The 23,194-nt window shown below is 42.2% G+C and overlaps 1 protein-coding gene across 2 annotated transcripts in view; it reads left to right on the forward strand.

Annotated features, from left to right (window-relative positions):
- Positions 1–22,829, forward strand: part of MACO1 (macoilin 1) — a 71,792-nt gene extending 48,963 nt beyond the window's left edge. For both annotated transcript variants that reach the window (XM_039363080.1, XM_039363081.1), the window contains exons 7-11: positions 6,023–6,181; positions 9,244–9,426; positions 11,075–11,195; positions 16,645–16,819; positions 20,740–22,829. In XM_039363080.1, the coding sequence (XP_039219014.1) occupies positions 6,023–6,181; positions 9,244–9,426; positions 11,075–11,195; positions 16,645–16,819; positions 20,740–20,942 (841 nt within the window). In that variant the 3' untranslated portion in view covers positions 20,943–22,829. The remainder of the gene's footprint in view (positions 1–6,022; positions 6,182–9,243; positions 9,427–11,074; positions 11,196–16,644; positions 16,820–20,739) is intronic.
- The last annotated feature ends 365 nt before the right edge of the window (positions 22,830–23,194 follow it).

The raw sequence follows: 23,194 nt of genomic DNA on the forward strand, positions 1-23,194 counted from the left end.
CATGCCCTCTATGGTGGATATGGTGGGATGGGTAGATGGGTAGAAGTAATGAAGGAGAGGCAGTCCCTCAAATAACCCAATCCCATACCATATAGGTACCAGGTCAAATTAGCAAGAAGATTTCAGATACTCTTCAAAGGGCAGCCCTACGTAGATTCTATTACAGCAGTCCAACCAGGAAATGATTAGGGCATGAGTGACTGTGAGTATAGTTCTTCAGTCCAGGAGCATTCTAAATTTTATGTTTTTAACATTTCATTTGTACACCGCCCTCTGTGAGGGAGATGGGAGGTTTTAAAATTCGATAAATAAACAGGCACAATTGGCGCACCATGCGAAGTTGAGCAAACCTCTCCTAGTAGGAATCAAGAGTCAAGGACTTCATCCCCAGATTGTGCACAAGGTCTATTTAGGGAAGTGCAACCTCATCCAGTATTAAAGACAGTATTGTCCTAGGTTCAAACCTGTGGTTTTGCATGCTGCCTGCATCCCATGAGTGGGGCTTTGCTTGTTTGTGTGGCCCGGTTTCTGGCATGCCCAGTGCCCAGTCCATGGATAAGGGGTTGGGGACCCCTGCCCTAGATAATCCAAATGTATGATCAAAACCATTTCCATCCCACACCCAGGTCTGAATTCTGACTGAAAAGGCTCTAGACCAGGGGTAGGCAACCTTGGCTCTTTTATGACTCGTGGATTTCAACTCCCAGAATTCCTGAGCCAGCATGGCTCAGCTTGGAAACTTCCCTTTCCCCTCAGCATGGCTGGCTCAGGAATTCTGGGAGTTGAAGTCCACGAGTCATAAAAGAGCCAAGGTTGCCTACCCCTAATCCAGATAATCTGCTTCATCTAGCTCTCTGAAGCTGTTGTGCAACCACCTTGCCAATTACGTTCCCCCCAAAAGAGAAGAAATGATACAGGACAAAAATTGTCCAGGATAGTGAGCTCCACCAATGGCTTCTTGAGGAGAAGAAAAAGAAAAGCCTCCTTAAGAGGTAATGAAACAATCTCTCTCTCTCTCTCTCTCTCTCTCTCTCTCTCTCTCTCTCTCTCTCTCTCTCTCTCTCTCTCTCTCTCTCTCTTTCACACACACACACACACACACACACACACACACACACACACAACACACACACACACACAATAATTTATCTCTGCCAGAACCTGCTTTCCAGACTGCCTTAACCAGCCAGGAGGAATACAGCTCTAAAGAGTAGGTGGCTGAGCTCCTAGTCCTAAGTACCCTGTCCATTTTATCAGACCCAACAGTGTTCAAACTGTTCCCAGATAACTGGGCAAGAATTCTCCCCAGGCATCTTCTCTGGACCTGCAGTAAAGCTAGTATCCAACTGAGTGAATTTGAGAAACTTTGTCTGACAGATGCGGAGCTAAATCTTCCACACTCTCCTTTCGGGGATTTTCTGAGCCCCTCCCCTCAAGAGGGCATGTGTCATCCAAAACAGGGCCACAGGACGGCTATCCACGGACACAATAAGGGCAGAGAAATACAGATGCTTCATTGCCCTTATTGTCTCCTTTGATTACTATTAAACTCAAATTCTCTTGTCGCTTAGCAAATTCAAATCTGGAAAGTACAGGATACGTGGATGTGAATCTGATCCAACAAAGTAGTTCTTGGCTGTAATGAGATATTTAAAGAATATCTACAGTATGCTAGAATATTGTTCCTGCTATATCAGGAAAAATCTAGTATTCCATGGAGGGTAGACTAGTTTAAAGATTCTTGTAGACGATAGATTTGTTGGTTTGTTTGCTTATTAAATTTATATGCCATCCATCTCACTCTGCAAAGTGACTTAAATTAATAATCTGGAGATGAATATATGTATATTTATACGATTTGGTAGGTTATGGATAGCTATCTCCCTCAATGCTATATTACGAAGGTGGCTTCCTTCAGATTAGTTTAATTTATTTTAGGACACACTGCCTAGTGTGCATTTTGTGTTTTTCATACTGTAATACTGCATAAATCTATGGTACCAAATTCTCACTTAGTTGCAGGCAACTTGTGACTGTAGACCAGGGGTGTCAAACTCAATTTCATTGAGGGCCGCATTAGCATTGTGGTTGCCCTCAGGGGACCGAGTGAATGTGGCTAGGGTGGGTGTGGCCTACAGGGTGGGTGTGGATGGAGTGGGTGTGGCCTACTGGGTGGGTTTGGCCAGCTCTACATCGTTCACGTCAAGGGTGCCTGTGGGGGTCTGGGCAGGAGTGGGACAGATCTGAGGGTCTCTGGCAGAAGGGGTTGGGACCGGGGCAAACGCCAAGGCATGGTCCACTGGAGGAGCCTCGCTGTTCCTCTCAGGCCATGTTGGGGGAGGGGGGGCTTATGGAGCTAAGACTGAATGGGTTTCAGCATAGATGGCTACCACAAAATTGTACATTAGCTCCTGGCTGGCCTGGGCCAGGGCCAAGGCAGCGGGGGCCGTTCCCTCACTGTTTCCAGGATGGCTTCGCAGGCCACATGAAACCACTTCACGGGCCGCATCCGGCCCCCGAGCCTTGTATTTGACATGTCTGCTGTAGATGGCAAAAGTCCTCTATGCTGAACTTTGTCCTTGCTGTTGCCACTCCTATTTTTGTTGTTGTCAGTACTGGATGAAAGTGGTGAGGAGGCTTCTATGTGTTTCCTGGCCTTCTGGAAAGCTGAATTATAGTTCCTAAATCTTACATCTCAAAATTGCTGTCCTAACTATTAGATGAAATTCCTTCCATTATATTAACAATATGAACAAGAGGTATTCTGGTATTGCCTTCAAAAGTTGCAGGTGCTCCATCACTGGAAGTTTTCAAGAAGAGATTGGACAGCCATTTGTGTGGAAAGGTAGAGTTTCCTGCTTGAGCAGGGGGGTTGGTCTAGAAGATCTCCAAGGTCCCTTCCAACTCTGTTGTTCTGTTAAAAAAAGCCCTCTTGATCTTGCGCCATCAGAGGTAAGGTTGGTATGAATGTAAGAAACTTGGAATTCTCTACAAGTCTGGCTAGGCCGGCGTTCCTCCTGTTCTTCTTTTGAAACAGGCATTTGGAATTTAAGTTACTTTGTTGGCTATTAATTTTTTTGTTTGGTTTTCTTTTTATTAATACAATTTTATTAAAACAATTTCAATTGTGTTTTAACTGCATTTAATCAAATTGATTTGTTTCATTCTTCTGTATCTTTATTGTTACTTACTTTGAAATTTTTGATAGAAAAAAAGTTGATTGATATGCTATGTTCATTTGGAAGACTCTAATGGTTTTAAATGCACAGCTTTTTAATATGAAACAAGCTTTGTTATTTCTAAATGTGACCATGATGGTGTCTAGTCAGGAGAGATTAAAATTAACCCTCTTAAATTGCAATTCATTTATTTCTTGTAGAGGGTTGCTATAAGCAAGCATGAGAATGGGAGGGAAGGAGAAAAATATAAATTGTATTTTAGCTCTGAAAGAAATGTCATTATTTACTAGATAAATCCGCCTGAGTCAGTGTATAATGGGATGCATATTGCTAGCAGCTGATTGATTGCCCTAATATTTCTTTTAAAAGTGATTTGAGTAAATTTTATCTCTTCCATACTACCAAGAACGCTGAATGTTTTGGATGAGGTTTTATATCTAAGATAACCTTTTTAGATATGATGCTATTGGGAAGAGAATTTGAGTCTGTGTGATTAATGCACTTATGTGTATTAATGCTTTTGGAACAATAAGTCTGTGTGCCATTGTAATAGGTGGTTGGTGTTGACAATATTGAAACTGGAGAATCTACTTTAAAAATCATGTGTACCCAGTCAAATTCTAACCATTCTCTGTATTAAGAGTCCAGTTTTGTGGGAGAAATGTAATGTACATTAATCTTCACTGTGAATTTACCATGCTACTGAAGAAGAGCTGAGCATCTTTTGGTATAACAATGGTGTTTATGATTCAACTGATTAAAGCCTTTCAGAAGCTGCTGATTTTGCCCTGCAGGAAAATGAAAATTGAAACTGAGAAAACAGAATTATAGTGGGAACATGGATCATAAGAAACACGGACAAGGAAAGCTCAATCACACGTTGACATCTTAGGCACCAGAAAATTGAAAGGGACTGACATAGCATACTTTCAATCAAAAGATCATACGGTTAATTGTTGAGGAACAATAGAATAGAAAATAGAAAAAGAATGGCATTTCATTCCTAAGTCAGGAGGTACAGAGCAAACACAGTATATGGGTCCAGTGCAAATAATATGGATTAAACTTCATAAATCTTCCTTTAATAAGGCATTATCCAGGTCAGTGGTTCTCAACCTGTGGGTCGGGACCCCATTTGGGATCAAACGACCATTTCACGGGGGTCGCCAAACAACGCAGTCCGCCATTTTTCCCCCCTTTTCCTTAGCTGTGCTACTCCCTTTTATTCTATTGGCTTTTGAAAGCCAATAGAATAGACTCTCTTGAATAGAGTCTAATTCTATTGGCTTTCAAAAGCCAATAGGAATTGTCCAGGCTGTCTCTGCCCTGCTGAGCCCGCCAAAAGTCCCATTCTGCAAACGGTGCTGCACCAGTTGAGTAGTCCTCGATTTACGACCAGTTGGGGGTCGTGGCATTAAAAAGGTTGAGAACCACTGATCCAGGTGCATGCCTGAACTGCGATGCAGAATGTGAGCAGGTTAACAAGCTTGATTGTCAAGTTCAGTCTAATATCAGTTGAACATACAAGCAAGATGTCTATAACAGACTCCATAAGAAGTCTAGACATGTATTGATATAGTCTATAAATTAAAAAAAAGAGCAAGCTTGATAGTGCTTTACATCCCCTTCTGTTACATCCCCATGGATCAGGGAGGAGCCTGCCTGGCTTGCTTTCAAATGTGATATTTTATTCCAAAATTAAGGAATATTTCAGTCCTCTTTGCCTATATAAAAATTCTTGCCATTTCCTCAAGGTCGTCCCCCCTGACTCTGAAACCTATTCAAATTACTATATTTTGGACATATGCAAAAATCCAGCCCTTGGTCCTTAGCGCTGGGAAAGGTGGAAGGAAAGAGAAGAGCCGATGTGGCGCAGCAGTTAGAGTGCAGTACTGTAGGCCACTTTAGCTGACTGTGTTCAGCAGGTCAGCGGTTCAAATCTCACCGGCTCAAGGTTGACTCAGCCTTCCATCCTTCCGGGGTAGGTAAAATGAGGACCCAGATTGTTGGGGGCAATGTAAATATATATATACATTGCTTACTGGTGCACACCGCTTAGAGAGTGCTTGCACTTAAAGCGGTATATAAGTCTCACAAACAAACAAACAAACAAACAAACAAATAATAAATAAATAAATAAATAAATAAGGCAACCAGCACTGTGATCAAGTGACTGTGGGTGTACCACCAAGAAATCTAAAAAGCCAGGCTATCCTAGAGAAGTTCTATCTGTTTGATCATTAGGAAGACACCAACTTGATGAAAACATAATCTTCAGTAATCATGTGTCTCCCTTAATGTGAAGCTTGTAGTCAGACTCATTTCTAGTTCAGCTTCAGAAGCTCTCTGCTACGTAGACGTAGCACTACTTGAATACCAGAAAGTGATCGATCTGTGTTCAGACCCCGATGCAAAGTGGTCCGTGTTTTTAGAATCGTGTTAAGCTTTTTAGAACATACTTTACCCACGATGTCTCTCATGCTTCAACACGTTGAAAATCCACGCTACCAGTTATTGGAAGTTACGATCTATTTTGTTACTCAGATTACAATCTGCTACTTAACATACTTCATTTGTGATAGGAGCATGGTTTTGAACCACTGCAATATAACCTATATATGAATCTTAGCATACCAGTGGATATCAGTAAAAAAATTAAGTCAAAGGTTCAAAAAGACAGGGAGAGACAAAATGATAGAAAGTCAGGCCTATCCTTCGCAATGTTTTTGTGTTTTACTTTTTAAGGAAAGTTCTGTTACAAAAGTCTGAACAGCCAAGACATGATAAAATCTCAGCTCTTATTAGTAAATATTCTAAAAGGCACTTCTGTTTCTCCATGCTAGGTTGGAACAAGATATCAAGAAGTTAAAGGCTGATCTACAGGCCAGCAGGCAAATTGAACAAGAGCTGCGTAGTCAGATCAGTTCTCTGACTAGCACAGAGCGGGGGATCCGATCGGAAATTGGGCAACTCCGACAGGAAAATGAGCTGCTTCAGAATAAGTAAGTTTATCCTTCTATCTCTTAAGGGTTTTTTATGCTGCCGCTTGTTTACTCTTACACTTTTGTTCTAGGGGAGGGACAAAAGTATTTTTAAGAATCTGGATCTTGACTAAATTAAGTGGTTTTAGGCTCCGTCCATTTTGGTCAGAAAGATTAAAGCTGTCTCTCACTTAGTGTTTCACTAGCTGCCCCACGGTCCTCAAGTGGGAAGCTAATGCATCAGCTTTAAAAGGCTTAATGGCTGAAATTTCTGTATTGAAGGACTGTGAGCTAAATACTTGGGAGTTCTTTCAGAGATAAGAGTGCTATATTAATTAGGAACTGATTCTCAGTGAACTGTAATTGGGTATGTCTAGTTTAACGAAGAGAAGGACCAGGGGGGGACATGTTAGCAGTGTTCCAGAATATCTCAGGGGCTGCCCCAAAGAAGAGGGAGTCAACCTGTTCTCTAAAGCACCAGAAGGCAGGACAAGAAGCAACAGGAGGAAACTAATCAAGGAGAGAAGCAACCTAGAACTAAGGAGAAACTTCTTGACAGTTAGAACAATTAACCAGTGGAACCACCTGCCTCCAGAAGCGGTGAATGCTCCAACACTGGAAGTTTTTAAGAAGAGACTGGACAGCCATTTGTCTGAAATGGTATAGGGTTTCCTGCCTGAGCAGGGGGTTGGACTAGGTGACCTCCAAGGTCCCTTCCAACTTTATTATTATTATTATTATTATATGAAAAGTGAGACTGATTCTTTTTCAGAATGATATTTAATTCAGACAGAAAATGAAAGTTTGGTTAACAGAAATAGTCGTCAAAATTTAGTTCTGCTGCAATACGGATTTTATTTTGAGAGGCAAACAGAGTCTCCCTCTTGAAATTCTATGCTAAACTGCTTAGAATAAACAAACCTAACCCGAATAAACAGTGAATGTTTGGATTCACTCATTTTTGTGAATATATGCACGTCTGCAACTTTGCTTGGATCCATTTGTACCTTGAGCCCCCATTTTCCTTTACAGACTCTGGCTGTCTAGCCATTGGACTTGAATGAGTGAGAGGTATATCCATCTATATCCCTCCGCTCATGTAGGAGAAGGAGTCGCACAACCTGGGGTCAGGTTCAAAAGTGTTGACCCTAACTTCATGCAGGTGCTAATCATTAGTGGAGAAGATTCCCGAGCATAGGCCTGGTTAACAATAAATCAGTTTAATTGGATCTTCACGGTGGGAACTTAGTCTTTCATGCCTGACATTAATCTTCTCAACTAACAGTTAACACCTGCTTGGAGTTAGAGATTCAAGGAAGGTTGGGCTTAGTTTGCTTGTGGCTCTGTAGGGATTCTAGTCTAATCCCTTTTAAATCTGCCCCCAAGTTCTGCCACAATCCCCATTTCTAAGCATTCCTAGTGCAGCTCCGACTGAAAGGGGAAACTGTACAAAAAAAGGAATTTGTTGTATTCCTCAGCAAGCCCATAAGATAGATAAGATAAGATAAGGTAAGATAAGATAAGATAAGATAACCTTTATTATCAATTTTTTTTACTGTGGGCACAACGGCACACATCAGAAATGAAATTTAGTTGCCCGGTCTCAAGGTAAAACACATACATGACACACACCTAAACATATTATGTACAACATATGTATAGACCCACACCGCTACTTATACATAAGAAGCTTGAATGCAAGCTTGATGTCATAGTTCCGAAAGTAGATGTTCTTGCTTGACACTTGATACCTGTGTTATGATAACAGAACCATCAAAGCAAATAATTCAGGCCAATTAAAATGTATCCTTGGCTTATCACATATTTCAAAATCTCCATAAAAGACATAGGATAGGTCATTCGTGAATACTGAATTAGTTATATTGACATATTATGTGTGATTATCTCCTTCTCTTAGGCTAAGGCCGTAGCTATTTTCAGTTGTTCCTGAGTTCAGTAAATAGATAATAATATCCTAAGAGTGTTATAGTGAGAAAGGACTTTTAAGCCATTTGTGCTGTTCCCTCTTCAGTGCAGAAGTCTGAACCAAAGCTTTCCTGACAGCTTGATAAGTGGCTGTCCAGCCTCTGTTGAATATGTCCAGCTGATAACTTCCTGTCTTTCTAAATCATTGATGTCACTGTTGACTTGCTTTTAACTGTTAGGCCACGGGTGTCAAACTTGCCTTGTCACGTGACATGTCACGACACATCATGACTTTTTTTGCAATGCTGGGGCTGGACTGGGCACGACCTCAGCATGATGCAACCGGCCTACAGGCTGGCAGTTTAACACCCCTGCGTTAGGCAGTTCTTTCAAATCCACTCCTGAAAAATGCATTGTGAATTTTGGGTCTGAATGTGTTCAGAGTTGAGGAAATCTTTGCACAGCAGGAGCATCACATTCATATCATCATGTAAAATCTCTCTTTTTTTAAAAAAAAAAAATCTCTGGAAAAGGAATGCAGGTCAGGATTAGAACCCTAGTCGTTTCAACCTCAATCAGTTAAAAGTATCTGAGATTCTGACTGCTTTGCCCAAAAGAGACCATTGTAAGTGGTCAGTAATTCAAGATAGACATAGGACAGGGGTAGGCAACCTTGGCTCTTTATGGCTCGTGGACTTCAATTCCCAGAATTCCTGAGCCAGCCATGCTGAGGGGAAAGAGAGAGGTTTCCAAGCTGAGCCATGCTGGCTCAGGAATTCTGGGAGTTGAAGTCCATGAGTCATAAAAGAGCCAAGGTTGCCTACTCCTGGTCTAGGAGGCTCACTGCTTAGAACAGGAGGACTTAGGACAGGGGTAGGCAACCTTGGCTCCCTTCATGACTCATGGACTTCAACTCCCAGAATCCCTGAGCCAGCATGGCTCAGCTTGGAAACCTCTCCCTTTCCCCTCAAAATGGCTGGCTCAGGAATTCTGGGAGTTGAAGTCCACCAGTCATAAAAGAGCCAAGGTTGCCTACCCCTGACATAGGGGATGGAGACCTATTATAAAGCACCCTTATTTAAAGCTGGTTGGGTGGATGAGTGGGTTTTCTTCCCATTTTACAGACAAGGCTTACCAACTGTCTTCCTTTCTTTCAGACTACATAATGCTGTACAAATGAAACAAAAAGATAAGCAGACCATTGGCCAATTGGAGAAAAAGCTAAAAGCAGAGCAAGAAGCACGGACCTTCGTAGAAAAGCAGTTGATGGAAGAAAAAAAAAGGAAGAAGTTGGAGGAAGCAACAGCTGCTCGGGCTGTTGCGTTTGCCGCTGCTACCAGGTACCTAGTTGCTGCTGCTGCTGCTTTTTTTCTAGACCTGTGTTTGTTCAAACTTGGCAACTTTTAAGACCCATGAACTTCGACTCCCAGAATTCTCCACCCAGCTGGCTGGGGAATTCTGGGAATGGAAGTCCATGCTTCTTAAAGTTGCCAAGATTGGGGATCCCTATTCTAGACCCAAAGATTTGGAAGGAAAGAATGGTGAAAAAAGAGTTGTTAATTTGTCAAAAATTGCTGGAATTGTAATGGTGAGAAACACTCTCGTCTTTAACATTTTGAGTATTCAAGGCATGCCTGTCATGGTCAAATTAGCCAGTTATATATGAATTCAAGAAAAATACCTAAATAGTTGAAAAATTGATGACTGTGTTTCTGAATTGTAAGTTTCCTTGATCATATTTGATTTTATTCACCATTTATAATAATTCAATAACCTTTTTCAAAGGAAGCAGCCAATTACATGATATAGGAGCGAGGTTTTGTGCTGTTTCATGCAATTCATTTGTATTTGGTATATGATGTGTATAAATGCTTATGGCATAATATAAAAATGATACTTCAAGAAAATAACATTCTGGCTTATAGCATTTCAGGCTGTATATTGGGTTCATATTTGGGAGGCAATAAAACTACTTTATAGGAATAAAATAGTACAGGTGATCTCGATCTATGATCATAATTGTGCCTGGCAAGTATGTTCGTAAGTCGTGACAATTGTAAAACATGTCACCATGTGACTGTATCTGTCTTAAAGACTGCTTTGGCAGTCATATAGCACCCATCCTTAAGCGAACCCATTATTCTCTACGGGCTGGTTTTTCCCAGAAACCAGAAGTAAACACCTGTTTCTGGCATAAACATCATAAATCAATCACAAGACTGGGAGACTTGCCAGTGACAAGTGCCCAAACTGCAGTCACATGTCAATAGGGGTGATGTCAGAACTTTGAAATTGGGCCATAAGTCTTGGGAGAGGTTCATCAGAACTTCAGACGGTTGATAAGTGGCTGGTCATAAGTTGAGGACTACCTGTAAAGCTCAGCTGATGTGACCATTTTGACAAGTTAGTCCTTTGTGTGCTCAGAGCATGTTATTCTCATCCAAACCTGCAAGGTCCTTCCCCTACAGAGTCTGAAGTTTAACAGTCCAGAATATGTTTTATTAGGATAGACGAGAACCTATAACCGTGCTCTCTTATCAGTGACAAGATGGATGAATCTAGAGAGAGTATGCTGAAGTTTTTCACTCACTGGTGGAGTGTTAAACATGACTAAAGATGCACATGCACATTTAGAATCTTCCATTGCAGCATTTTCTATCCCAGGTCTTAAACTGAGAAGGGAAGATTACAAGCACCAGGTTAAGTTCTCCTTCTCCTGTTCTTCAAAGAGCAGTTTCTGGGGGGGGGTTTTGGGGGGGGGAACAAAACCTCATGTTGGAAGCCTACAGCTGCAAACCTCACAGAGGGTTATAGGGTGCACAAATCATGTTTTATTTTGCATCACTATTCAGCTGTTTTATGAAAAGAGTTCATACAATTGCACCCTTTTTTCCACACATCTTGCTATTTTAATACGCTGCTGAAATTAGCCAAAACCCAGATTGAAAGCTTGCCCTCTTCTCTTTTTCTCATTATTTTGTTTGATAGAGGAGAATGCACTGAGACATTACGAAATCGCATCAGAGACCTGGAGACAGAGTGCAAAAAGCTAACAATTGATATAAAGGTGAAAGAAGATCAGATACGAGATCTAGAAATGAAAGTTCAGGTAAGGAGAAAGTAACAAAATGTTCTGTGATTCTGTCTCTCAGCCAATATTCTAGGGTTACCTTTTGAATTTAGCAAAACATTTGCAAGATTTGAAAAATACACCAGGGTTACTCTTTTCTTACTCTGAATCAGCTTGAGGTAGGCTACAATTCCATCCCCCATAGACAGATCATGGTGGGAATGATGGAAGCTGTAGTCCTAACACACTTGCAAGGTGCCAGTTTGGGGAAGAGTGTCTGAACCTGAAAGCTATACTTTTTCTTTTCCAGTAAGAATATTTACTTTCTGAGAAGCATTTATTAACTCACGTACCACTGTTTGGGTAATAACAATCTGCAAATGAGATCTAGTGGATTTCCTTAAAGTTCTACCTGATTAAGTTCAAAATTAATCCAGTCCAAAAAGTTTTCTTGGTAATATGTTCCAAAACTAAAGTTATGTTCACAAAATGTGGTACATCCCGGTATATCATAATATGTAAATTAGTGGTTCTCAACCTGTGGGTCGGGACCCCATTTGGGGTCGAACAACCATTTCACGGGGGTTGCCAAACAACGCAGTCCGCCATTTTTTCCCCCTTTTCCTTAGCTGTGCTACTCCCTTTTATTTTATTTTGAAAGCCAATAGAATAGACTCTCTTGAATAGAGTCTAATTCTATTGGCTTTCAAAGCCAATAGGAATTGTCCAGCTGTCTCTGCCCTGCTGAGCCCGCCAAAAGTCCCATTCTGCAAACGGTGCTGCAAGTTGTTTGCAGCGAAGGCGAGCTGTCTGGAAGTTTCCACCCCTCCCTGCTGAGCAACTACTAAAAATGTAAATAAAAGAGGGTCAGGGGTGGGAGGCTGGCGGGCGCAGGGAGGGTTGCTGGCGCACGTGGGGCCCGGCGAGTGCCTTACCTCCCTTGGGCTGGGCCAGCTGGTGGCCCAGCCAGTGGTCGCCCTGCGCCGTCTCTGCCATTTGCCAGCTACGCCTCGGCCGGCGCAGGGGGCGGCACCATGCATGTGTGGCGCTCCCGGGCAGGGAAAGTCCTCAACTTACCGGTTGGGTAGTCCTTGACTTACGACTGGTTGGGGGTCGCGGCATTAAAAAGGTTGAGAACCACTGATGTAAATCCTGCCTAAGTAGATAGCTTAGCGCAGTGATGGCGAACCTTTTAGAGACCGAGTGCCCAAAAACTGGTTCCACCCCCGCTCCGCCCCCTGCCCCACCCCCGCTCTGCCCCCCCGATCCCCTGCCCCGCCTGCCCACAGGACCACTCACCGCCTCCAGGGCCTGCCGCAGATCGCCCAGACAGCCCAGCAGTGCTATGGCGGCCACACCCTCTGCCCACACCCTCCAGCAACAATTGCATCATGGGATGTGAGGGCAGAGTCTTGTCTACGCTGCCTGGCTGCCATGTCCTTGGCTGCGCTGCTCCGTGTGGGCCACGCTCAGGGGCGACTCTCCTTAAGGGGGGCTGCTGGAGAGGAGAGGGTCGTGGGGGGAGGCAAGGCTGGGGCAACGGCACGTGTGCCCACGGAGAGGGCTCCGAGTGCCGCCTCTGGCACTCGTGCCATAGGTTCGTCACCACTGGCTTAGCAGTTTCAAAAGGGATGAACACCACAATAGAAGAATGTGGAAGAATGTGTAAACTGCTTAAGAAAAAAATAAACTTTTAGAAATATTTTCAGAGTCTGGAATCCGTTGTTTACAAGCCTTATAGCACTTTCACATTTTTGATGAGGCAGCATTTGCAGGGGAGAATAGAGAGGGAAGGTTAACAGTTTACCTTATTTCCTGAGGTCTGTGAAGACAAGCAAGCAAGGTGTAAAAATTAAGGGGTAGGGAGAGCCAGGTTTTGGTCCCCCTTTAGTGACCTTGGGCCACTCTCTCCCCCTCAAATCACCATCCGGATCTGTGACAAGCTGGCTGAGAAACAAAATCCCTTACGGCATCTTGCACTAAAAGCTTTGTTGTAAAAACTGGGCAAGTTCTTACACATCGTATGAATTTCCAACAAAATATCTTCACTTTTTGAAAGTTCTCTGTATGTCCCATAGATCAGTGGTTCTTAACCTGGGCGATATTGACCCCCAGGGGGCGATTTCATTTTTCAGGGGGGCGAAGGAACGAAAAGGGGGCGATATGGGGGCGATGGAGCGAGAAGTTTTGGGGACACTTTTGAGACTTTTTCGTACAGTGAATCGCTGTATATCTGTCGTACAAAAACATCAGATTGCTCGCTATTAGTGGATTGAATTGTGTTTTCAGATGTTCCTCCAGCTAGCTTCAGTACAGAACGCCTTACATATGTGAATACACATCGCTTAGGTTCATGCGCGTTGCGCAGCAGCCTCTACCCATACAGTGGCGTGCCATTAGCCAGAATGTGAGAGATATGGGGAAAAGACTGGAAATAAATGATTTGTATCGATATGTCCTGATGACAATTTTAAAGAAAACAAAAAAAATGTTTGCATAAATTGAAGAATTATTTCCTATGTTGTGATTGAGAGGTTATGTTGGGGGAGGGGGGGCGATGACAACTTCCTCATTGGCTCAAGGGGGCGATTCGTTCAAAAAGGTTAAGAACCACTGCCATGGATGAACTAGTCAAATTAGCTAAGCAAATAGGTGGTTGATTATCCAGGGTCAATATAGGAAGGAAGTCGGTAATAGCCACTGTCATGAATTACGAGGGCAATTCGGAAATAAACCTCCATTTGTTTATCAATGACAGACACTTTTATTATATACATTAGAAAACTACAACATTACATTACTTTTTGACATAATCGCCATTCAAATTGAGGCGCTTGTCATAACGTCTTACAAGTTTTGCAATTCCTTAGTAGTCACTCAGCGCCAAATCTGGGTTATAGGGGGGGTGATCAAAAACATCCCAACGGAATTGCTTCAAAAGTTCTTGGGTGCATCTAGCGGTGTGCAGGTGAGCATTATCATGAACCAACACCACACCGGAAATCAGCCTGTCCCAACACTTGTTATGGATGGCTCGTCTGAGTTTTCGTAACGTTTCACAGTAGACTTCTGAATTGATGGTTGAACCACGTTCCACGAACTTCACTAAGCAGTACTCCTTTGGCATCTTCACATTTGATGGGATTTTCTATGGCACCACTTCCGATGTGCTATTGGTTCATGATAATGCTCACCCGCGCACCGCTAGATGCCCCCAAGAACTTTTGAAGCAGTTCCATTGGGATACAAGCCTTGTATAATATTATGAGAAGTGCCTCAATTTGAATGGCGATGATGTCAAAAAGTAATGTAATGATGTAGTTTTCTAATGTGCATAATAAAAGTTCTATATCTGCGAGTGTCTGTCATTGATAACCAAGGAGAAGTTTATTTTTGAATTGCTCTCATATGTTGAAATGAGATTAAAGACATTTCTGGAGAATAGTGTTACCAACCATGCTTATATGCTAACTGTAGAATTCATCTGAATAATATTTTGGGGAAAATACGCATCAAGGATTCTGATTATCTCTACCATGTAGTCTTCTCAGAGACATTCTAAGTGTCCAGGTATTTAGGTGACAAGAATGGACATTTATGCTTTTACTTTAACTTGGAGCCTGAGAAACACAAGACAATGTGTGCCTTGTGAATTATAATTATTATCCTATATGCCTCAACTGATAGTACATTTCCCTGCCCCAAAGCCAACATCTGGTGTTTCAACATTGCATTCAACATTCAAAATGTTGCATTCAATATTCAGAATGTTGCATTCAATATTCAGTGGTAACTAGAGGGATATATCACAATCTTTTCAAAGCTCTTGGCAAAGAAATAATATCTATATACTACCAAGACTTTGGTGTCTATAACCTTTAACTGGGCAAAATGATACATCATTGGGCAAAACTTTTTCAACCATGGTACCTCAAATGGACTAACTTGCAAAATACTGGGATCCATTACTCCCATGGGAATGAAGTTTTTGAAAGTCCTTGCCCTTTTGACATTGCCAAGCTGTTGCTGTTCAGCATTGCTGCCATGCTGCAGCAGTCACACAATCCTCATTTACAGTGTTTCCTGACACCTTCCCACAAATCATTGGGGAAGCCAGCAGGAGAGCATCAGTGGGGATTCCATGACTGCAGCTGATGGCAGGAAAGCAGTAGTGGATTTGAGTAACAAAATATATCTGAAAAGATGACCCAAACAGATAGATCATAGGTTGTCTAGTGACAGCTAAACATTTCCATTTCCAATCCATAAGAATTACTTTGGTATTCAAACATGGCTTAAACGTGAGTGTGTTTGTACAGCTGGACTCTTGGTGACTACACAGAAGTTGTGTCAGAATCCAATTATACTTCATCTCCAGTTATCAATTATAGAAAACCCCATTTCTGCCCTCTCTGGATTCTGTCATACAAGAAAGGGAAGGGGGTGAACAAAGGGGCTTTATGGCCCTCACTTTCTTCGGTACAACTTCAAAGGGATTGAATGTGGATAGCACCAAAAGGCCTTATCATAACAAAGGAGGCTATTTACCTTTCATGTAGTTTTCTCTGAAGTCTCCATCCAGCCGGCAGAAAGGAAAAGGGGGTGGGATTGTGATGCTTGAAACTGTCACTGGAAGAGGGGGGGTGATTAGGTGGGACTACTCGGGAACCCCTTAAAACCTTGAACCGTAGGGCTTGGACCCCAAGTCCTGTCTAGAACGCCTGCCACCATTTTCTCCTAATAAAGGGTTCCTGTGGGAAGAATTATTCCAAGAGTTCTGTCTTCTTAAGATGTAAAGTGGGGTGGGTCCTTACAAGTTGTTTTTTTGCCAATGGTAGAAAGGTGGTTTTCCACGACTTCGTTTACCTTTCTAATCTAGTCTGTAGCCCCGATTGAACTTTTCAGGATTTATCCAATTGTAACAAATAACATTTATTTATTTATTTATTTATTTATGAGACTTATATACCGCTTTAAGTGCAAGCACTCTCTAAGCCAGTGTTTCTCAACCTTGACAATTTTAAGGCATGTGGACTTCAACTCCCAGAATTCCACAGCCAGCATTGCTGGCTGTGGAATTCTGGGAGTTGAAGTCCACATGCCTTAAAATTGTCAAGGTTGAGAAACACTGCTCTAAGCAGTGTACACCAGTAAGCAATGTATATATATATATTATACATTGCCCCCAACAATCTGGGTCCTCATTTTACCTACCCCGGAAGGATGGAAGGCTGAGTCAACCTTGAGCCGGTGAAATTTGAACCGCTGACCTGCTGAACACAGTCAGCTAAAGTGGCCTGCAGTACTGCACTCTTAACTGCTGCATCACCTCAGCTCATACAAGTCAGAGGGTATTCCCAAGTGACTGGAGCCACATGTTTGTCCCAGTTTCTCTCCCCCCCCCATCCCCATCCCTAATTTTTACTCTCCCTTGAAGCTCACAATAGTGACTGTGCTTGTAACAATCCTGCTTTAATTCCTTTGAAAGGAATGGCGGAAATACAAAGAGAATGAAAAGGATACAGAGGTATTAATGTCGGCCCTTTCAGCCATGCAGGATAAGACGCAGCACTTAGAGAACAGCCTGAGTGCAGAGACAAGAATCAAATTGGACCTCTTCTCTGCGTTAGGAGATGCCAAAAGACAGCTGGAGATAGCTCAAGGTAAGTGAGTCCCTGGGCTGAATGGTAGTAAACCTCGGGGGCCTTTGGTGCGTTGTAAGAACCCAGAGCTCCTCATTTGGTGACCACAGTTGGGACCGGCAACTCAGCCGTTAAGCGAAGCAATCGCAAAGTGAAACCATGACTGTGCTTATGGTCTTCCTTTAGCTTTCCTTTGCTTTCCAGACGTGCAAAGGTCACAAACACAAGCATTTTCATCACCATCACAACTGTGTACGGTTGCTAAACAAGTCAGCCGCTGAATGAGGACTACCTGTAAACCTTGTGGGAGCTTCCATCACCGCTTTGACTGTCACCGTGTGATATGTGACGGCGTTTCCTTGTGATTTCAAAACCATTTCTTGAAAGTTTTCACTGGGGGAAAAAACGGCAAGGAAAGATCCTTGCGCTTATGGCCCTCTGGCTGTTGATTGCTGAAAATAACTTTGAAAATAACTTTGAAATTGCGTAGGATACAAAGAACTCTCACAGCAATCTTTTCTGACCTGACCATTTCTTTCTCATCTGCTTAAATGTGTTTTTGCTCTGTTTTAACGTTTTACTGAGCGTTTGGCTCAACGGGAACTCTTTCAACATGTGGCATTTTTCTGTTCACAAGCCTCAATAGCTGTCCAGCGCTGATATAGAGTTTAGGTGAAACTGACAATAATTCACTGGCTAAATAACTTCCATTATAAAAGTGCACCAAAATCATAGGAGCGTCAGTTAAAACTGGGTAGTAGAGCATGGACAGTTGGTTCAGAAATGGGTTCTTTTACTTTCTTTTTAAAAAAAAGAATTATTAAATGTTCACACTATGAAAAACAAATGAAAATAAAGAGAAGGGAAATGGGAAAGGGAATAAACAGGAAAGAAGAAATGTGGAGTAGGGGGGTGAAAAGAAGTAAAAAAAGCATTAACTTCCAACTTTTTTTAGTGCAGTAGAATAAAAATAGTAAGATATAGCCTCAACTATTTACCTTTACATACCTAGTATATTAGCCATTTCTCTAACGACAGACTTATCTAAACAGAAAATCCTAAAGTCAAAACTACTTTCTTTCTTTTTCCAGCAATGTCAGGGTTTTTGTTTTGTTTTGTTTTGAGGGAAATGAGATGGCCAGATAATCCTAATCAAATTAAGCATCCTTTGCTATAAAAAAAAGACAACAATATAACCAAAGGGAGCTCCCTCCTAACCCATTTCTGCAGCCCTTCATATTCTCCAACGCTACACAACCAAAACTCAGTTGCAAAATAATAATTGTATAGCACAGTTTTCTCTCTCTTTTGTTGACGCAGTTAAGTGGGGAAGTTGAGGTTTTCTGTTATTGTTTTCTTTAAATCAAAGTACAGACCCTAAAAGCAGAAAGAGAAAGGCAGGGATTCTCAAGAGAAAGGGATCAGTCTATTTTCCAAGGCGCCTGAAGGCAGGACAAGAAGCAACGGATGGAAACTAATCAAGGAGAGAAGCAACCTAGAACTAAGGAGAAACTTCCTGACAGTGAGAACAATTAACCAGTGGAGCAACTTGTCTCCAGAAGTTGTGGATCTTTTTAAGAAGAGCTTGGACAACCATTTGTCTGAAATGATACAGGGTCTGAGCAGGGGGTTGGACTAGAAGACCTCCAAGATCCCTTCCAACTCTGTTATTCTATTGTGTTATTCTGATTACAGTCCTACCTATTTGAGTAAGCTCAGTAAAAAAATAACGGGGTGAGATGGGGGACAGAGAGCAAGCATGGGTCAAAAGAAGGAAGTTGTCAAGTTTGATTTTTTTTTTCTTTCTGAGGATAACAGTAAGCAGTGCTAGAAAACAGGTCATTAAATTTTATTAGATCCTCAAATGCAATTCCGAGTGTGGATATTGCAAAAACAAATGCAGTGTTAAGAAATTAAGAGCACAGGCACAGCTGGAATTCCTCATATTCTAAGCACAACGGAATGCTGAGAAAAGAGAAAAATACGATGCTAAATTGTTCTTAAATAGATGAGTTGTATCCAGTGGTGGGATTCAGCTGGTTCGCACCACTTCAGCAGAACCGGTAGGTAATTTTTTGGACTTCCGGAAGTGGCATCCACACAGAGAACCAGTTGTTCACCTATTTGAATCCCACCACTGATTGTATCCCTAACTCTGTGGCTATTGTGTTTTCAAACCTTAAGAAAATGATTTTTAGTGCAGGTTTCTAGCATTGAAATAAAAGGTACACTAGTCTCACAGGATAGCAGAAGTAAATCTTTCTGTGTTCCCCCCCCCCCTCTCTCTCTCTCTCACACACACACACACACACACACAAATGAAAACCTTTGCAAAATTAGTCGCCCCTTTTCAGTTTCCGTTTGGAGTTTTGTCAGGTGCTGTGAACTGCCACTGGATCCAGCAGAGGGTGCACAAAGCTAGCAAAAGAATTGTCTGTCTTGAGTGATAGCAGTTCAGATCCCTAAATTGGCATATTTATTTTTCCCTGAGATGCTGTAACTCCACGCTCCCTTAACATGCCTTTTACCATAATACTTTTTTTTAAAGCGTAGAGCAGTGATGGCGAACCTTTTAGAGACAGTGCCCAAACCACAACCCAAAACCCACTTATTTATTGCAAAATGCCAGGACCGCATCAGCATTGTGGTGCCCTCCGGAGGGGGCATGGAGGTTTGGCCCATTGGGTGGGTGTGGCCCACTGGGTGGGCATACCTGCGGTTGTCAAGATAGACTGGGTGGGCGTGGCTGGGGTGGGCACGGCCACCTCGATGTTGCTCATGGGGGGGATGCCTGTGAGGGCCAGGCAGGGTTGGGGGAGATCCAGGGAGTCTCTGGCAGGTGGGGCAGTGGGCAGGAGACCAGCATAGATGGGAGGAGGCACGCAATCCTAGCTGGGACTGGGGGGGCCATGGTGCCGATGGGGATCTGGCTTTCCCTGCGGGGTAGCCTTTGGCTTGCTGGGCGTGGGCGTGCTCTACCACCTCTACTCAAGCTTGCTAGCTGGCCGCTTCACCTCCTTTGTGCTGGGTGGGGCTGCCACTCTGAGTGGCAGCGGCAGCCTAATGGACCTGCGCAAGCTGCTGGCAGTAGCACTGCATGTGCCCACAGAGAGGGCTCTGACACGCGTGCCATAGGTTCGCCACCACTAGTCTAGAGTTTCTACAAGGTATGGTTAAAAAAAAAAGTCAAGAGATGACAATGCAGCTGAATCTCCATCTGTTGTTGATGTGTTGTGTGTGCCGATATAGTATCAGTTACACTGTTGCGCCTCTCTTGACTTTTTTGGCTGTACTCTGTAGACCAGTGTTTCTCAACCTTGACAATTTTAAGGCATGTGGACTTCAACTCCCAGAATTCCACAGCCAGCAATGCTGGCTGTGGAATTCTGGGAGTTGAAGTCCACATGCCTTAAAATTGTCAAGGTTGAGAAACACTGCTGTAGACACTGCTGATGAAAAGCCCTTCCTGTCAGGCACAAAGCATCGGGACCACGCATTAAGTTGCAACACAGAAGATTTATTATTTCAAGCCTATACACAAGAATCTAGTCAACTAACAGTCAGCACTAAATTGGCCTTAGATAAGGGTCAACAGAATTAAAGGAGGACTAGACCTGGGCCATTTATGGCAACATAAGGACTCGAAGCTGATGATGCGTTGAACTCCGCCTCCAGCTCTACTTGCTCTTCTCCTGCACTTCCTGTGTCTGAAAGCGATGGTCCTCAACCTTTTGGGTACCATGGACCGATTCCAAGGAGAGAGATTCTACAGTGGGCCGGAGGGGGGCTGGTTTTGCATGGTGCCTGCCCCGTGGATGGGGCTCTGCTTGTTTGCACGGATGAGTTTCTGGCATGCTGCGGCCTGGTGCCGGTCCACAGCCCGGGGGTTGGGGACCCCTGTCTTAAAGTGAGTGTTTCTTTTCTTTCTTTCCTTTTTGCAGGGCAAATCATTCAGAAAGATCAGGAAATCAAGGACCTAAAGCAGAAGATAGCGGAAGTGATGGCAGTCATGCCCAGCATCACATACACTGCAGCCACCAGCACGCTGAGCCCAGTTTCTCCACATTATTCTTCCAAATTTGTGGAGACCAGCCCTTCTGGACTTGATCCCAATGCCTCAGTTTACCAACCCCTGAAGAAGTAAGCGCCAACTGTCCACCTATCGCACCGAAGGCATCACACAGAAAAATCTCTTGCAGTCAAGATGAAATTTGTATAGTGTGAGACTGTACTGATTTCTTGTTTAAAAATAAAAATAAAGGGAAGTGGGGGGGCCCAACACCAAGGTTTGACTCAAACTGCCCATCAGTTTTTTTCTTGTAAATTTTTAGAAAAACTCACAAAACTTTACAGGTTTTTTTTTTTCTTGGCCAACGCATTAAGGGGAAAAGAACCCACAATTCTCGATTTTCATCTAGCAAATTTTGCTTCTCTTTGATAGTTAAAAGCGAATTCACACACAGACACCCACACATAAATGAATTGCTGCAAAGTTTCCTCTTGAAACTACAAAAAAAAAAAAAACAGCAGCTCTGCTTGATTTTAAACCCTTCTTTCTCCCCCTATATTTCTTTTAAACATAATGAAGCCAAAAAGGCAAATTAAAAATGGCAAAGAATAATGATGAAAATTCTTTAGTCTGTTTTTTTTTTTTATGGCGAAAGGGTTTGTAGTGAAATAAAGCTTTGATAGAGGATGGTGAGATGGGGTTGAATGGAAGGAAGAATGTCCAAGAGATCAATTTGTAATAAAAAGACATCATTTTCTTGAAAGAAGGCAATAAACACATAATAATGACATGTTCTTGGTAGTTGTGTGAAGATTTCCATCAGGATGGTTAATGGCTTGAAAGATGCTAATGCTAGCAGGACCTTCAGAAACTAAGACATGTCAAGAGGAAATTTGATAGTTTAACAATTATCTCTCTTCCCCCACTCCCATTTTGCTCCCCAGGAACCTAAAAAAATAAAGCTCGTTTTACAGAGTCTACTGCAGGTCATCAACATAATTTGGATATCATCTGCGGTTGCATCTCTTTTTGTTCGTTTTTGGGTACCAAATCCAACAGTGTTTCCGATGATGAGGATATGCTGTAGCTGAATAGTAACAGAGGGAGTATTGTAGTAAAAGCAGAGCAGTGCAACATAGGGTATTCCAGAGACTGTCCAACTGGTTGATAAAAAAAGGGCAGTTTGGGTGTTTTGGTTTGCTTTGTTTTTTTTTTTAAAGTCAAATTTCAATTACGCTTTCTATCATCCTGAGTTTGACAGTTTCATTTCAATGAGGCTGGGCTAAAATCTCAGCCGTTGTGCCAAGGAGGTTTTTTTAAAAAAAGGTTTTTTTAAAAAATAAACTCAAAATTGCACAAAGATTTCAGTTTAAATGTATATTGTGCATTGGTAGGAAAGTGTTGCACTGGCGACTTTTGAAGTGTTTAAGGTTTGAGTATGGGTGGGAGGGGCAGTGGGACAGGGATTCAAAATTGTATTAGTAACTAGAAAAATTATTAAAAAAGAGAAATGAATTCATTATGATTTTGCAAACATGCAGTGGACTCTGGAAGGACAAAGTTCTTCTTTAAAACAACACTTTTTAAAGTTTCATAATTGGCAGGTATGCCTTGTTTAAAAACAAATTAAATAGGACAAGCAAGTCAATAAAATATGAGTATTAATGGTCCATCATTTTAAATCAGATTCTTTTTCGGATTTAAAAAAAAAAATTCCTAGCTTTAGCCAGGCGTGCATGTTGCTGTCATTTTGCTTTTTTGGAATCATCTTGTGTAATTGTCACCATGAAAGTGTTACTCAGAAATGTCATTGGTTTTCATCTTTGTGCAAGACATGAACTCTTGTCATTTTTTTGTGTTGAGGTTCCCCCATTTTTTTATTTTTATTTTTTTATTGTTTTATTTTTCTTGGCTGCCCTTTTGGGCACTCTTTCTGTTGAAATACTTGGTCTTGGCTGCATTCTTTATTTTTTCTGTGGGGTTTACAAAAAAATATAAAAATAAACATTTTCTTGCAGATAAGTTATTTTTTTGGTTTGTTTGTTTTAGTGGCCCAGTTTCTGTGATTGATAAGATAGATTAAAAATACTTGTATAAAGGGGAAAACTCTTGGAAAAGTAAACAGATTTGGATTTTTAAGATGAGTTTGGATGTCATCTAGCATAGTGTTTCTCAATTTTGACAACTTTTAAGATGTGTGGAGTTTAACTCCAGAATTCCTCAGCATGTGCTCAAGTGAGGTCCTCTTAGATCACCAAGAACTACACTTAAAATCTTTGGGGAGGGCACATAGAGTGATGTTGCAAAGTGGATCCAGATAACACCCATAGGCAAGGAGCCATGGTAGCTCATTGGTTAAAATGCAGCATCGCAGGCTGACTCTGCCT

This window comes from Crotalus tigris, unplaced genomic scaffold, assembly GCF_016545835.1.
Source record: "Crotalus tigris isolate CLP2741 ecotype Arizona unplaced genomic scaffold, ASM1654583v1 scf7180000019504.2031707, whole genome shotgun sequence".
NCBI lineage: Eukaryota > Metazoa > Chordata > Lepidosauria > Squamata > Viperidae > Crotalus > Crotalus tigris.